General features: G+C 43.5%; 1 protein-coding gene across 3 annotated transcripts in view; it reads left to right on the top strand.

Moving 5' to 3' along the window:
* LOC106608142 (anaphase-promoting complex subunit 1) overlaps positions 1-17807 on the top strand; it is a 59157-nt gene that overhangs the window by 21135 nt on the left and 20215 nt on the right. For 2 of the 3 annotated variants that reach the window (XM_014205906.3, XM_014205888.3), the window contains exons 14-28: positions 1008-1073; positions 1153-1290; positions 1847-1987; positions 2620-2680; positions 5801-5988; positions 6292-6366; positions 7034-7305; positions 8439-8530; positions 8735-8883; positions 13440-13518; positions 16202-16238; positions 16698-16771; positions 16881-17065; positions 17213-17439; positions 17667-17785. In XM_014205906.3, the coding sequence (XP_014061381.1) occupies positions 1008-1073; positions 1153-1290; positions 1847-1987; positions 2620-2680; positions 5801-5988; positions 6292-6366; positions 7034-7305; positions 8439-8530; positions 8735-8883; positions 13440-13518; positions 16202-16238; positions 16698-16771; positions 16881-17065; positions 17213-17439; positions 17667-17785 (1903 nt within the window). The remainder of the gene's footprint in view (positions 1-1007; positions 1074-1152; positions 1291-1846; positions 1988-2619; positions 2681-5800; positions 5989-6291; positions 6367-7033; positions 7306-8438; positions 8531-8734; positions 8884-13439; positions 13519-16201; positions 16239-16697; positions 16772-16880; positions 17066-17212; positions 17440-17666; positions 17786-17807) is intronic. The other variant, XM_014205899.3, reaches the window with a different exon arrangement.

The following is a 17807-nucleotide window of genomic DNA, read 5'->3' as shown; positions in this document are numbered from 1 at the left end:
TTGTTGTCCTGTTGGAAGGTGAAGCTTCGTCCCAGTTTGAGGTCCTGAGCGCTCTGGAGCAGGTTTTCATCAAGGATCTCTCTGTACTTCTCAGTTCATCTTTACCTTGATCTTGACTAGTCTCCCAGTCCCTGCCGCTGAAAAACATTCCCACAGGATGATGCTGCCACAACCATGCTTCACAGTAGGGATGGTTCCAGGTTTCCTCCAGATTTGATGCTTGGCATTCAGGCCAAAGAGTTCAATCTTGGTTTTATCAGACCAGATGGAGTGGTGGAGTGCTGCAGAGATGGGAGAACCTTCCAGAAGGAAAACCATCTCCACAGAGGAACTCTGGAGCTCTGTCAGTGACCATCAGGTTTTTGGTCACCTCCCTGACCAAGGCTCTTCTCCCCTGATTGCTCTAAGAAGAGTCTTGGTTCCAAACTTTATCCATTTAAGAATGGTGGAGGCCACTGTGTTCTTTGGGACCTTCAATGCTGCGGACGTACCCTTCCCTAGAGCTGTGCTTCGACACAATCCTATCTTGGAGCTCTACGGACAATTCCTTCTACCTAATGGCTTGGTTTTTGCTCTGACATGCACTGTCAACTGTGGGACCTTGTATAGGCAGGTGTGTGCCTTTGCAAATCATGTCCAATCAATTGAATTTACCACAGGTGGACTCCAATCAGGATGATCAATGGAAACCGAATGCACCTGAGCTCAATTTTGAGTCTCATAGCAAAGGGTCTGAAATACCTTATTTAAATTATTTTTTATTTTTTATACATTTGAAAAAAATTATATAAACTTGTTTTCGCTTTGTCATTAGGGGATTTTGTGTGTATTGATAAAAAAATAAATATTTAATACATTTTAGAATAAGGGTGTAATGTAACAAAATGTTGAAAAAGTCAAGGGGTCTGAATACTTTCCGAATACACTATGTGCTTGTGTACTATGTTATTACATGATTATTACATCATTGGTTTGGTCTCATCTCAAACTGTTATTTTTCCTCTCAGGATATAGATGCCATGCTAGTTCTGGAAGCCAATGGAAGCTTGGTTCTGTACACTGGAGTGACGAGGGTAACTAGAAAGTAGTGCTCACGCTGTTTAAATGTGTTTATTGGTGAAGTTCAAATGGTAAAATGTGTTCTGTCCACAGGTGAGCAAGGTGTTTGTTCCTGGCCTCCTGTCTCCCACCTTCAGCCTGTCCAACCACGTAACCCACCTGAGTACCCCCATGGACAGTGTGAGCACTCCCGCCAAGGCCACAGGGAGACACATAGGAAGACTAGAGGAGGTACCACTGACACCTGAGACAGGGGTGTATTTCTATTGGGTTGGTTATTAGAATGATAAGTGCAATTGCAATGAATGCATCAAAATAATTAAGCTGCTGTCATGGAAATTAAGTCAGATTGCTATGACAGAGTATAACTAACCACCAAACTGAAAGCAGGTAGTTACTGGTAATGGAAATGGTGCAATCTCAATATGAATTACAGTGAAGAACTGCTGTCCCTCCATTGACAGTAGAGTGAAGCTGCAGTATTAGTCTGCAGTTGACCAGCCAGTGACTAATGGAGACTATATAATGGATCCTGATCAATACTCTAATTAGATTTAAACTTCAGACTGTGTGACGTCTGTTTTCTAAGGATATAGATTGGGACAAATGAACAGTAGATGAATCAATTTAATATATGTTGCATTCATTACGGAATTGCTTTAGAAGGTAGAGCTGAAGTGTATGGATTACTTCCCCTAACTTGCCACAAATTATCTTGATTGTGTCTATACATCATGGGTAGCTGAGTTCTTCTTTGCCCCTCCTCCACTCCCTTCCTGTTGGCCAGGTGGCCATGCCCTCCCCTGTATCAGAGCTGAGGGGCACCACCAAGCACCACGAGACCTCCTGGCTGGGCGACTACACCTTTCAACAGTCTGTACCCTACATCCACGCCCTCAGAGACCCCGTCAGCAGCAGAGTCACCCTGGTGTGTGTGTGTGTGTGTGTGGGTCGGTGGGTGGTTGGGTGTGTGTGGGTCGGTGGGTGGTTGGGTGTGTGTGGGTGTGTATTGATATGAGTGAAAGGTGAGGGTATAATGAGTTTGAGTCTGGCTGGTTGGTATGTGAGTACTTAGACCTCCAGGGGTGAATGTTTTTTAAACAGACACTAATTGAACAGCTTAATTTGATGAATTGGAAAGGAGAAAAGCTCAGCCTGTGTACAGAACTGAGCACCAAAGGCCTGTCAGTATGGTTACTGGGTCCAATAAGGTTACAATTCTCTTGGTGGACATTGCTACCTGCAGGGGCAGTTTTGTCAAGACCGGTAAAGACATGCCGCTCAGCCAAGGGACCTTTTTCTCTCAGACCTGTCAGTCATTTTCAAGCCCTTTTGAGAGAGCCCCTCTCGACTGAGATGTTTATTTTTTTAAAGATTTTAACTGTCAAAGTCCAACTGCATATGTTATGACATGTCATATTGATTAGATTTTATTTATCCCTTGATGTCATCTATGTCAAATGATTTAATTGATCAAAGCTGAAAGGTAGTGTGTAGACATCTCTAACTTATGGTGAAATTATCTATATCCCTCTGATTCATATGTTATTTTTTTTGTAGGAGCTAAGCAACGGCACAATGCTGAGGATAACTATCCCTGAAATTGCTACCTCAGAGCTGGGTAAGTTTTTACCCGACAATGTGCAAAACCAATGTGCGTGACAAGATATTGTGTATTGGATTAGGTGTCTCTCACAGCTGAGTCATCCAGCGTTGATGGCCTGAAAATTGGGTTTAAGTGCTGCCAGCCTCCCGCTGTCACATTGACGTAAACCTAAGGGGACCCCACCCCACTGTTCCTCGCTCGTACTTACACACTGACCATCCCCCACCCCACCCGCTCTCATTTCTCCTGGCATGCCACATGACGTACACACACAGTGACTATATACATTCCATTCTATCTGGGTAAGCCACAGCATTACGAAGGCATCACCACAGCAGCTACTCCACGCCAGGCAGTTGTAGTTGCTGTTTGTTATGTTGGGATTCCCATGCCCTTATTCAGCCAAAGATTGGATTGGGCCCTGGAGTGTCGATTCTCCAGCTCAGTTGGGCGGGGGATGCTCTGGAACATGTTGATGAGAATGGAAAGGAGGGATGGAGGAATAGATGAGAGGGAGAGATTATTCTGCTCTGTTCCTATCCTGCTCTGTAGTGCTGGTATATAATGGAAGTCTGTGTTCAGGTATATTATTGCTTAAGCATAAGACCATTTCTGTACCTGTCAGTAAGTGGGTATATTAACCTTGGTTCCTTGCATTTGTGCGTGAAGAGTCTGTGACAGTAATATCTAAAGATAGGTACTTTTTTTTGTAAATGACTTTATGTATAGCGACCTATACTGAAACCATGCACGATTCACACGTCTTTCCGGTGGTGACATTTGAGCCTCTGCTGACGCAGCCTTATCCGCCAGTACATGCATGTACTGTAAAACATGCTGTGGCTCATCTTTCTACCCAGCTGTAGATAAGTGTAATAGCGTATCATTTTACACTGTAATTGAGGAAATGGAGCACTCGGGTGTACCGGTATTTGCCTTACAACACTAATTGGCTTTTTGTGCGTTTTTTAAGGTCTCTGTCTTTGTTTAAACCATGAACTTTCTACTCTTTGATCCCACATCTTTTGTTTTGTGAAACCACTACTGATTACAGTGTAGTGTTGTTCCCAGTTCCCACATATTAGTGCCTAATTGATCCAAAAGCCAGGACTTCTCAGTCTAATGAAATGGCATTTCTCCTGCTCTGCCTTGACCTTTTGGAGTTTGTTGTCCAATTAGAGATTGCGGGTGGAGTTAATTACCTGTCTGATTGGGTGGACCTGGGAGACGACACGGACACTAATCACAGACTTTCGTGTAATTTGATGTCATTGTAGGCACAATGAACATATGTACTGAACAAAAATATAAACACAACATGCAACAAGTTAAAATCAGTCACTTAAAATAAATTCATTTGGCCCTAATCTATGGATTTCAAATGACTGGGAATACAGATATGCATCTGTTGGTCACAGATATCTTTAAAAATAAAAAGGGGGCATGGATTAGAAAAACAGCAGTATCTGGTGTGACCACCATTTGCCTCATGCAGCGCGACACATCTCCTTCACGTAGAGTTGATCAGGTTGTTGATTGTGGCCTGTGGAATGTTGTCCCACTCCTCTTCAATGGCTGTGTGAAGTTGCTGGATATTGGCGGGAACTGGAACATGCTGTCATACTTGTTGATTCAGAGCATCGCAAACAAGCTCAATGGGTGACATTTCTGGTGAGTATGCAGGCCATGGGAAGAACTGGGACATTTTCAGCTTCCAGGAATTGTGTACAGATCCTTGCGACATGGGGCCGTGCATAAACATGCTGAAACATGAGGTGATGGCGGCGGATGAATGGTACGACAATGGGCCTCAGGACCTCGTTACGGTATCTTTGTTTGAAATTGCCATCGATAAAATACAATTGTGTTCGTTCTCCGTAGCTTATGCCTACCCATACCATAACCCCACTGCCACCATGGGGCACTCTGTTCACAACGTTGACATCCGCAAACCGCTCGTCCACGTGACGCCATACCCGTGGTCTGCTGTTGTGAGGCCAGTTGGACATACTGCCAAATTCTCTAAAAACGATGTTGGAGGAGGCAGCTTATGGTAGAGAAATGAACATTACATTCTCTGGTAACAGCTCTGGAGGACATTCCTGCAGCCAGCATGCCAATTGCACGCTCCCTCAAAACTTGAGACATCTGTTGTGTTGTTTGACAAACCGGCACATTTTAGAGTGGTCTTTTATAAAGCTCCTTTCTGTGTTTGCAAACATTGCTGCACGAGGGCAATGTGCACAAGGTGGTGGCAGAACACAGGGGAGTTCTTATAGAACACCAGCAACATAAAAAAAAGCATACTGAGTGCATTTCACACTACTTTAGGATTCTAATAGGATTTTAAGGCTTGTATGAATGTCCTGCCTAAAATAATGTTTGTCATCGCATATTAATTGCATTATACTTAAACACTTCAACCAGTAAAATGGCTCTTTGGCTGGCTTTTGCTACAGCCTATATTAGCATTCTAGCTAACAACTGCTGTATCCTAAACAAAGATCACAACCAAATATAGTCTTAGCGACTGTTAAAGAAGGAATCAAAACATAATTTGTAAGCGTGTGAGAACCCCCAAAAATGTGTTTTGTTTAGAAGTAATAAAAAAGGTAAATCTAGGCCATGTTGAATGGGCTCAGATGGTGATTGCTTTCTTACTGTAGCCAAGAGTCGCAAGCATCTGTGCGTGACATCAGTGTGTTATGAACTGTAAAGGGGTCAATCCACCCTAGCACAAGGTGGCTGCTGTTTAAGCTGCTTCTAGATATGCCACACATGTCAGGTGGCTGGATTGTCTTGGCTAAAGAGAAATGCTCACTAACAGGGATGTAAACAAATTTGTGCACAACATTTGAGAGATCTAAGCCAAAAAGGCTTATAGAACATATAGAACTTTTCTGTGAAATTTTATTTCAACTCGTGAAACATGGGACCAACACTTTACATGTTGCGTTTATATTTTTTGTTCAGTGTAGATACATTTTCTTTTAACCACGCCACTTTAATAAAACAAAAATAACAGTTATACAAATCAGCACAAGTTTGATACATACAATTGTACATTTTCTGTGTGAAATGGATGTAATTGTGCACCATCTTACATATGCTTCCTCATCCCCCTCGTGTCCGTAGTGAGGAAGTGCCTCCAGGCGGTGCGCTTCATCCTGCCCAAGGAAACGGCCATGAAGGTGCTGATAAAGTGGTACAACATCTACAACGCCCCCGGGGGGCCCAGCGCACACCTGGAGTGGAACCTGTTTGTCACCTGCTTCATGACTCTCATGGGCTACAACACAGAGCGGCTGGGCTGGACACGCAACGTGAGTCGCCTTGGCAAAGGTGCTGTCATTCACAGGAGAGGGAGTCTTAAAGTAGACATAATGCAGAGCCCGTTAGGAGGATAGTCTTACTGAATGCACAGTCTATACACAAGTACATAGAAGTGCCTCAATCTAGGTCTTACTGATGTCACCAAAGCCTGCACATCTCTGAAATCCAGACATAGAGACTAAGCCACAAATGGTAGGTTGGCAAGGCAACACAGGAAGGACCTATGTTGTTTATCAGATGGTTAATTGGTCTGTAGCCCTACCATGTTCTTGACCTTTGTGTTCCCCCCACAGCTCCATTTTGAAGTGCCCCTCTCTCCTGTGATTGCACCAAAGAAGGCCCGGCCTTCGGACACAGGGTCTGATGAGGTAGGTAGGGGTTACCCCCGTTGACCATGCTTTACGTGGAGAGCATAAGACAATTCATGTTACTCTCAAGCTCTGAATCCAGACAGAGGCTAAAAGGAGGAAGCGATGAGGTCATCTTATGAGTGAATTCGCTTTTCTGTCATGCATAATAAGAATTTCAGTAATATGTTGAGTTCATATACAGGCATCTACTTTGAAATGGTTGAAATCTGCTCCAAGTGCACTGTTATTTATAGATGTATAAAAAAATGAAAGTATTGAAGATGAGGGTTAGGTTGATAAATAACCTGTAGTCCTTCTTTCCTTCATCCATTTGCCTTGTGCATTATTAATTAATGTGGAATGTTAGTGGTGTTGTGGAGGGAAAGTGGCGCTGTGCTGTAGCATGGAATCCTGGCAGGGGTCATGGCCCAGGGTCAAGGGTGCACAGTCGAACTGGGGAGGTGTCGTGTAGAGTTCACCCTCTGGCTGAGAGCTGTTACTTAAGAAAGGAAGTGCATGTTGGGAAACTGCTGATTCAGACCAGGCACAAATATTGGTCCTTAACCCACTGACCTTTTTGTATGTGTGGCTTTGGGCCCTGTTTCTGTGTATGCATTTAATTTAAGTGTGAGTGTTTCTGTGTGGCTTTGTGTGTGTGTGTGTGTCTATGCATATAATCCACCAGGACTGGGACTACATGTGGTGCTCAGACTACCACAGACAGGTGGTGTTCAGGCATGCGTGTGGTGCTGTGAGTCTGGAGTCCACCGACACCTCTGGCTGTGAAGAGTCTCTGTCTTCCACCCCTGCCCTGCGTCTAGACCCCTCTGCCCCACTCTTCCCCCACATCCCAGCCCTGTTCTACGTGCTGCACTTGCTCTATGAGGAGCTGAAGCTGGACGAGCTGCAGAGGAGCGGGGGGCGATCACTGGTGGGCCTTCTGCAACAGCTAGCCAGGTACTGGTGCTCCGTCTTCACAATCTAGGTTAACGCTCTTAAATAATCTTGGAAACCCATAAATAAAACCTTGCGTAATTGCGTCAGATGCTCGATTATGTTCTGGGGAGATGAGAAAAGAAAATAGACTAATGAGACTAGTGAAGGTCCCCCTTCCCTAAACGTAAACTCTCAGCCAAAGTATGCACCAAATGTCCCCTCTCCCTCTGAAATTCAAAAGATGTGAAATCGTAATTTGTCCAAATAATAATTGAAGAAATCTGCACACCAGAACAAAGTTCCTCGTTAGTTGTCGCATCCCACAGTCTATTGACAGACACCTAGATAACATCCTGTCCACGAGATAATTACTCTCAAATGACTCCAGTTAAATGTTGTGGATTTATTATTGTCACTCGGATAGCGATGGCCATTCAGAGGCGAACTTAAGCGACAGATCGCAGGTGCATCTTTTCAATTCAGCTATTCAATTCAGAACGAACACAACAATTTCATGAAGCTGTTAAACATTTAAATGGAGAAGTATGTCCAATGAGTCACTGCTCAATAAAACCTGATGAGTTTGGTCTCTCCTAAAGTGTTAATATTACCAGGATAAGAAAATGTTATTAAAACGGTTTCAAGTGTGTCAAGTGGCCTCGTCAACAGTCCCATTTTGCATTTAAAAGAAGAGCAGAAGTGGGAGAATCAACTGGCACTTGAATTGCTTAGTGCTTATTTGGGCCTTGTTTTATTGTCCTGGTCATTTAGTATTACCAGGCTGGTTGACACAACAGTTGGTGCTTCAGCCAATTAATAATTGTGTTCATTGTCATTGCCATACATACTGTACAAAGAAATACAGTAGCTAAACCAAAGCACAGACCAATCTGGCAACCCGGCTAGGCCTGTACCGTAATGACCTCACTACATCTAACCCAGCCTGAAACCCCCACGTTAGTACTCGAAGTTTACGTGGGTGTTCGTTTAGTCATAGTTCTGATTGGTTTATCTGCTTCTGGTTGTGTTTAGCTGTCTAAGTGCTTCACGGTGAGGGTAGAGCAGGTTGGGTATTAAAAGTATTGATTCAATGGCTCAGGTTAGATGAACAGCCCCTCTTATGACCTGCTAATTGTTGTACTGTTTATTAAAAGGGATCTGCAGCTGGAGGAGTATATCGATCTGTACTGGCGAGATTACCCCTCATTCATCACCACGTTCAAGGAGTCCTGCATCATAGATCAGGGTAAGAGGCAAATCAACCTCTAAAGCGTGTGTAGTTCCCTCTGCTCACGTAGAAGAGAGGGCATGTCTACTACTTTCTTTTCATTTTCCTGATATTGATTGAAAGGATGGTCTGACTGAGTGATAAGGACAGGTGTGTCTGTAGTCGCAGAGCCTGTTGTGACACTTTGAATGACAGTCTCCGTGGCCCCTCCCTCTCCTGCAGCCCAGATGGAGCAGATGCTGCGTCCGTCCTTCCTGAGGGCGGAGCCTCCGTGTGTGTTCAGCTGGCTCAGCAGCTGTCTGAGGGGAGAGGAGGTAGCACCCTTCCCCTACCTGCCCGGCATCTGTGAGAGGACCAAACTACTGGTGCTGGTATGCTATCATCGTCTATCTTTTCTATCTTTGCCTCATGATGACAAGGGAAATTGATGGAACCATCTATCGCTAGGGATATGTATACAATACACTTATTTTCTCAAGAGAATGGCCATGCAGGTGGGCGTTTTAGAGTTGGGTTGCGATATAGACATCTCCAATAGGGGGTGCCACAGACAACTGAAAACCCTACTAGGATATTACTATTTACGTTGTCCTTGGTGTGGTGTGAGGAAAGTAGATTTCTCATCACCTTGGTTAGCTACAACATGTGTGCCCAGCTAGATGACCTCACCATCTGACTGACATGTTATATAAATACTGTTTGGACAACAAATCATTTCTGAATATTTTGAGTGAACAATGTCAACAGGTAGTCATTCGTGTTCTAAATAAACATTCTACTCCCTGGGTTAGTCTGCGGGCCCTAGCCCCTGTGTTGCCAATGGCAGTTACTGTTCAAACATGATTTCCCAATTAAAAGGGGAATCAGAGAGAGGGGGAGAGAAAGGCATTTTGCCTATTCGTAAAGACTAGGGATGTGCATCTCTCCTTTCCTTTGATTCGATGGGCATCTACATACAGTTGAAGTTGGAAGTTTACATACACTTAGGTTGGAGTCATTAACTCGTTTTTCAACCACTCCACAAATGTCTTGTTTACAAACTATAGTTTTGGCAAGTCGGTTAGGACATTTTTCCAACAAAATTTCTATGGGATTGAGGTCAGGGCTTTGTGATGGCCACTCCAATACATTGACTTTGTTGTCCTTAGGCCATTTTGCCACAACTTTGGAAGTATGCTTGGGGTCATTGTCCATTTGGAAGACCCATTTGTGACCAAGCTTTAACTTCCTGACTGATGTCTTGAGATGTTGCTTCAATATATCCACATCATTTTCCATCCTCATGATGCCATCTATTTTGTGAAGCGCACCAGACCCTCCTGCAGCAAAGCACCCCCACAACATGATGCTGCCACTCCCCCTTTTTCCTCCAAACATAACAATGGTCATTATGGCCAAACAGTTATATTTTTGTTTAATCAGACCAGAGGACATTTCTACAAAAAGTACAGTCTTTGTCCCCATGTGCAGTTGCAAACCGTAGTCTGGCTTTTTTATTGCGGTTTTGGAGCAGTGGCTTCTTCCTTGCTGAGCGGCCTTTCAGGTTATGTCGATATAGGACAAATTTTACTGTGGATATATATACTTTTGTACCTGTTTCCTCCAGCATCTTCACAAGGTTATTTGCTGTTGTTCTGGGATTGATTTGCACTTTTCTTTCAAAGTACGGTCATCTCTAGGAGACGGAATGCATCTCTTTCCTGGGCGGTATGACGGCTGCGTGGTCCCATGGTTTTTATACTTGCGTACTATTGTTTGTACAGATGGACGTGGTACCTTAAGGTGTTTGGAAATTGCTAGTCTGTAAACAATTGTTGGAAAAATTATTGTCATGCACAAAGTAGATGTCCTAACCGACTTGCCAAAACTATAGTTTGTTAATAACCTCTTAGTGACCCATTAACAGGCGGATCCCGTTAGCGGGATCGATTTGACAACAGCCAGTGAACTAGCAGAGCGCCAAATTCAAAAATCTCATAATTAAAATTTCTCACACATACAAGTATTATACACCATTTTAAAGATAAGATTCTCCTTAATCTAACCACATTGTCTGATTTCAAAAAGGCTTTACGGCGAAAGCAAAACATTAGATTATGTTAGGACACCACCTAAACAAGAAAAGCCACACAGCCATTTTCCTAGCAAGGAGAGACGTCACAAAAACCAGAAATACAGCTAAAATTAAGCACTAACCTTTGATCTTCATCAGATGGCACTCATAGGACTTCATGTTACACAATACATGTATGTTTTGCTCGATAAAGTTCATATTTATATCCAAAAAACCCATTTTACATTGGCGCGTAATGTTCAGAAATGTTTTCGCTCCAAAACTCCCGGTGAATGAGCATAATGAGCACACATATTACAGAACTACTCATCATAAACTTTGATCAATATACAAGTGTTATGCACCGCTTTGTCAGAATTCAAAAAAGGTTCACGGCGAAAGCACAATTTGCAAAAATCTGAGTACAGCCCAGAAGACACCAACAACAAGCTAACAGAAACCCACCATCTTGGAGTCAATAAAACTAAGAAATGACATTATAAATATTCACTTACCTTTGATTATCTATATCAGAATGCACTCCCAGGAATCCCAGCTCCACAATAAATGTTCAATAAAGTTTATCTTTATGTCCAAATACATCCATTTTGTTCGCGCGTTAGGTTCACTATCCAAATCCACAACGCGCGTGCTTACTTAGTCCAGATGAAAAGTCAAAGTTATACTACAGTTTGTAGAAACATGTCAAACGATGTATAGAATCAATCTTTAGGTTGTTTTTAACATATATCTTCAATAAAATTCCAACCGGACCTATCCGTTCTCTGAATATGAACTCAGCTCGCTCCCAAGTCTCTGTGCGTGACTGAACCCATGCCTTATAATGGGACACCTACTTCCTTGGGCTGTTATTCCCTTCAAATTCACCATAGAATCCTCAAACAAGGTTCTAAAGTCTTGACATCTAGTGGAAGCTTTAGGAAGTGCAAAATGAACCCTAAGTCACTGTAAAGGCAATCACTTGAAAAAAATACAACCTCAGATTTCCCACTTCCTGGTTGGATTTTTCTCAGGTTTTTGCCTGCCATATGAGTTCTGTTATACTCGCAGACATCATTCAAACAGTTTTAGAAACTTCAGTGTTTTCTATCCAAATCTACTAATAATATGCATATCCTACCTCCTGGGCCCGAGTAGCAGGCAGTTTAATTTGGGTACTTTTTCATTCGGCCGTGAAAATACTGCCCCCAATCCCTAAGAGGTTTTAACAAGCAATTTGTGGAGGGGTTGAAAAACAAGTTTTAATGTCTCCAACCTAAGTCTATGCAAACTTCCGACTTCAACTGTGTATAAGGTCCATGAGGTTGATGGAATTGTCCGTAGAGCTCTGAGACAGGATTGTGTCGAGGCACAGATCTGAGAAAGGGCACCAAAAAATGTCTTGAATGTCCTCAAGAACACAGGGGCCTCCATCAGTCTTAAATGGAAGAAGTTTGGAACCACCAAGACTCTTCCTAGAGCTGGCCGCCCGGCCAAACTGAGCCATTGGGTGAGAAGGGCCTTTGTCAGGGAGGTGACCAATAACCTGATGGCCACTCTCACAGAGCTCCAGAGTTCCTCTGTGGAAATGGGAGAACCTTCCAGAAGGACAACCATCTCTGCAGCACTCCACCAATCAGGCCTTTATGGTAGAGTGGCCAGACGGAAGCCATTCCTCAGTAAAAGGCACATGACAGCCCACTTGGAGTTTGCCAAAAGGCACCTAAAGGACTCTCAGACCATGAGAAACAAGATTCTCTGGTCTGATGAAACCAAGATTGAACTCTTTGGCCTGAATGTCAAACGTCACATTTGGAGGAAACCTGGCACCATCCCTACGGTGAAGCATGGTGGTGGCAGCATCATGCTGTGGGGATGATTTTCAGTGATAGGGACTGGGAGACTAGTCAGCATCGAGGGAAAGATGAACTGAGCAAAGTACAGAGAGCTCCTTGACAGAAACCTGCTCCAGAGCGCTCAGGACCTGTTCCCCGGGCGCCGAAGACGTGGATGTCGATTATGGCAGCCCCCCGCACCTCTCTGATTCAGAGGGGTTGGGTCAAATGCGGAAGACGCATTGTTGTACAACTGACTAGGTATCCCCTTTTCAACAAAGTACTGAGGAAAGGGTCTGATTACTTATGTAAATGTGATATTTCAGTAAAAAAAAAGTTGAAACGCCTTAACCTGTTTTTGCTTAGTCATTATGGGGTATTGTGTGTAGATTGATGAGGTGGGAAAAAAACGATTTAATCAATTAGAATAAGGCTGTAATGTAACAAAATGTGGAAAAATTCAAGGGGTATTTTCCAAATGCACTGTACATGTGTGAGAGTAAGAGACTGTGTGTGGGCGCACGCTTGTGTGTGTGTGTGTGTGTGTGTGTGTTTGAGACAACGCGTGTGTGTTTTTGTCTGTACTCTGCCATAATTAAGCCCTGGTCGGATCGAGGGCTGAATCACTAGCGGGTGGGGTGGAGGTCTATCAGGGGGACTCTGCTGATGACCAGGCCTTGTGCGTCTCCTCCCATCAGGCTAAGTGAGGTGACGCACGTCACCGCTGAGAGACTGACAGCCTGTCATGCAATTACAGATTCTCTTTACCCCATCACTGTCTCGTTCTCTCTCTTTCTCTCACTCTCTCTCTCTTTCTCTCACTCTCGTTGACCCTCACTCTCGTTGACCCTCTCTCTCTCTCTCTCGTTGACTCTTACTTGCACACTCACCCTTTCGTTCTCTGCCTGTGTTTCTCACTCACCCTTTCTCTTGCAGACTAAGCATCTCTCTCTCTCTCTCTGTGTCTGTCTCAATAGGTCAGACACTGACGTTTGTTTCTCTGTCCTTCTGCCTCTCCCTCTCTTCCTCCCCCTCTCAGAGCTACGCCCTGTACATCATTGGAGATGACAACGCCACTTCAGTTGATGTGTCGAAGTATCTGGCCAAGCTCTCTGCAGGTGGGTTTGTGTGTGTGTCTGATTACTGAGCAGTGTGCGCCCAAGATGACGAACAACCATCCCTGGGACATGCCTCCCACATGCTTCCCACATGCATGTCACAACGGTCAGTCAATTCCGCACATGAGAGGGAAGAGGTTGTAAGGCCGTACTGCCATGCTGTCTGTCCTGTTTCTTTGTTTAAAGAGAGACTGCGAGATTCTGGCATTTAAGGCCTTGTTCTACTTACCAAGAGTTAGATGAACGCTGTACCTATTGGCTCCCGAGTGCCGCTTCGGTCTAAGGCACTGCATCTCCGTGCAAGAGGCTTCACTACAGTCCCTGGTTCGAATCCAGGCTGTATCACATCCGGCCGTGATTGGGAGTCCCATAGGCCGGTGCACAATTGGCCCAGCATTGTCCGGGTTTGGCCGGGGTAGGCCGTCATTGTAAGTAAAAATTTGTTCTTAACTGACTTGCCTAGTTAAATAAAGGTTAATATAAAATGTCCAGTCATTGTGCTGACGCTAGTTAGCATTAGCTCACAAACCAACCGCTAACTTCCTTCATACTGCACGCAGAGACATACAAATGGTATCTACAAGTTCATCTGACTTTGGGTAAGCAAAACAAATGCCAGAATCTCGCAATATCCCTTTAAGTCAAGTCTTAATTTGGCTGTTGTTACTTTTACCTTTTTTTAAAGGGGCTGCTATCAGCAGTAGCAAAGCGCTAATAGCAAAGCACTCTCCCTGCCCCATTTCGGTACAAATCTGAGGGATGGGGCTGGAGAACTGTAACCATGATCAAATTCATAGACGGAGCTATGTATGCAAGGATTGACCATCCATGATATTAAAATTATAGTTTTAACCATGTTTTGAGGCTATATAGTGTTTGTAAATAAAGTATATTTAAACAACCTTATTTTTTGGGTACAACAGTTGACCTACGCTCATGAGGCATTTATCATTTCTATTCTTCAAGAATCAATGGGTACATGTCATTTTAATTTGTAAGTCCAAAAATGTGTGTAGCAACTGCAGATTGCCCTTTTAACCTCTTTGGGGTATGTGGGACACTAGCACCTGCAGGACACACTATTCAACAGCCAGTGAAATAGCAGGGCGGCAAATTCAAAACAACAAAAATCTCATAATTCACATTTCTCAAACATAACACTATTATATCCCATTTTAAAGATACACTTCTCGTTAATCCAACCACATTGTCCGATTTCAAAAAGGCTTTACGGTGAAAGCATAACATTAGATTATGTTAGGACAGCACCTAAACAAGAAAAACCACACAGCCATTTTCCAAGCAACGAGAGGCGTCACAAAAACCAGAAATACAGCTAAAATTAATCACTAACCTTTGATGATCTTCATCAGATGGCACTCATAGGACTTCATGTTACACAATACGTATGTTTTGCTCGATAAAGTTTATATTTATATCCAAAAACCCCATTTTTACATTGGCGTGTGATGTTCAGAAATGTTTTGCCTCCAAAAACTTCAGGTGAATGAGCACATCAATTTACAGAAACACTCATCATAAACGTTGATAAAATATTCAACAGTTATTTAAAGAATTACAGATACACTTCTCCTTAATGCAACCGCTTTGTCAGATTTCAAAAAAGCTTTACGGCGAAAGCAAATTTTGCAATAATCTGAGTACAGCGCCATACAGATACCCGCCATTTTGGAGTCAAAAAAATTACATTATAAATATTCACTTACCTTTGACGATCATCATCAGAATGCACTCCCAGGAATCCCAGTTCCAGAATAAATGTTTGTTTTGTTCGATAAAGTCCGTAATTTATGTCCAAATACCTCCTTTTTGTTCGCGCGTTTAGTCCACTACTCCAAATGCAGGAAGCGTGCGCAAAATGTCACGACGAAAAGTCAAAGTTCTATTTACGTTCGTAGAAACATGTCAAACGATGTATAGCATCAATCTTTAGGATGTTTTTATCATAAATCTTCAGTAATATTCCAACAGGACAATTCCAATGTCTTCAAAAAAGAAAAGGAACACAGCTAACTCTCACGGGAGCACGCGCCACTGAACTCATGTCATTCTCTCAGTCATCTGACTCCAGGACCTCTTATTCTCTCCCCAGTCACAGTAGAAGCATGAAACAACGTTCTAAAGACGGTTGACATCTAGTGGAAGCCTTAGGAAGTGCAAAATGAACCCTAAGTCACTGTATTGGCAATCACTTGAAAAACTACAAACCTCAGATTTCCACACTTCCTGGTTGGATTTTTCTCTGGTTTTTTGCCTGCTATATGAGTTCTGTTATACTCACAGACATCATTCAAACAGTTTTAGAAACTTCAGAGTGTTTTCTATCCAAATCTACTAATAATATGCATATCCTACCTTCTGAGCCTGAGTAGCAGGCAGTTTACTACGGGCACGCCTTCATCCGGACGTCAAAATACTGCCCCCTACCCTAGACAAGTTAATGAAGTTTCCAAAGAAATGTCCTTTTAAGTAGAGCTGTAAATGTAAAGCTTCATTATTTGCAAGCATGATAATTTAAATGGCATTTTGGAATCAAGTATGGGCATTATGGTGACGTTTGTGAGGCTTTGTCATTCTCCTGTTTTTTCTGACCCATTTCACAATTCCTTTACGGTGACAACTGAACTACAGCACTCGTGGCATCTCTCTCTCTCTCTCACAGGCCAGAAGAAGACTGTCATTGATTCAGCTTTGAGGAGGTAAAAACGTACCAGGAGCACACCCTGAATCACTTCATTCTTATAGACTCTTTATTCCCCATAAAGCATTTCCCCATAAAGCCAAAAGAAGGGTTCACTCCGTTTTATTAACTGGGTAGTTTGTGTCCTGGATGCTGATTTGCTGAAAGCCATGGTATTTCAGACAATATACAATGGGTAGGACTCAAAAATACTTGTTTACTGTTATATTTATGTTGGTAACCAGTTTATAATGGCAGTAAGGCACCTCTCGAGTTTGTGGTATATGGCCCAATATACCACAGCTAAGGACTGTATCCAGGCACTCCACGAGGCGTCAGGCATAAGAACAGCCCTTAGCCGTGGTATATTGCTTAAAAATACCTCTAGTAACAGCTATAAACTAGACTCTTGTCCTAACATTTTAACCATGATTTTCCAACTTGAGACTGAGAAATGTAATCCCTGTTTCTCTTCCAGACCGAGCTGTATGAAGCCTGATGCGCCAAATGAAAGTTTGGCTGTAAAGCTTGTGGTTTGGCTAACATCAGAAGGTAAGACTTTACATCAGGCCTAGAAACATCTCTACAGCCTGTCTGTTATTGCTATGCTATGGAGTATTTGCTGGTGTGAGACTCTTTTACATTCATGTGTTGTGTTTAGGTTTCACATTGAAAGACCTGGAATCTGTGCCCTTTGGTGTGGCTCTGCCCATCAGAGATGCTATCTACCAGTGTCGAGAGCAACCCTGCTCTGACTGGTCAGAGGACGTCTGCCTATTGATTGGGCGACAGGATCTCACCAAACAAGCACACAAAGTGACTGTGGCCAAAGGCAAAGCTGTAAGTGTGAGTTTCTGGGGTTATTGGATGGTTTGGGCTTCATCAGTTACAACCTTGTGGATTTGGAGTTGTTTCTGTTTCGTGTGTGTTTATTTCTCTCTCTCTGTGTGTGTGTGTGTGTGTGTGTGTGTGTGTGTGTGTGTGTGTACTCAGACGGTGGGTCTGGGGCTGATGCTGGAGGCTCCAGCCACCACAGAGGCAGAGGAGGAGGAGGATGGTATGACAGATCTGAACCAGGATGTAATTGGTCTTATCTGGAGCCAGGACCTGCGCGTCCATGAGGCCAGACGTCTACTCCAGAGCTCCCGACCAGTCAGGGTCAGTGTGGTCCACCTGCCCGAGGTCAGTGACCACGAGTACATAGAGGAGAAGGAGAACAAGTGAGTAATATCGTTCAAGTGATGGCAGCTATCGTAGTCTCATTCAAAAGCTGTCTGGACCCACGTTACAGGCTATATCCAAAATCTGCTTAGTTTCAACCTTGCTTTTTAATTTTTTGTCATTTTTTTTGGTTTGCTCTGTAGTTAGCGGTTGGTATGTAGTTGTGTTGGCTATTCTTCTGATGCCTCTCTCTCTCCATCCCTCTCTTTGCTTTCTCTCTGGGCAGACTGTTGCAGCTTTGCCAGCGTACCATGGCTCTGCCAGTAGGCAGAGGCCTGTTTACCCTCTTCTCCTACCACCCTGTGCCAACGGAGCCCCTACCAGTGCCCAAACTCAACCTTACTGGTACTGCATCCCTCAGGCCTTT

This window comes from Salmo salar, chromosome 01 (assembly GCF_965601325.2).
Source record: "Salmo salar chromosome 01, fSalSal1, whole genome shotgun sequence".
In the NCBI taxonomy this organism is placed as follows: Eukaryota; Metazoa; Chordata; class Actinopteri; order Salmoniformes; family Salmonidae; genus Salmo; species Salmo salar.
Note: the sequence above shows the minus strand (reverse complement) of the source record. Positions and strands in the feature narration are given on the sequence as shown.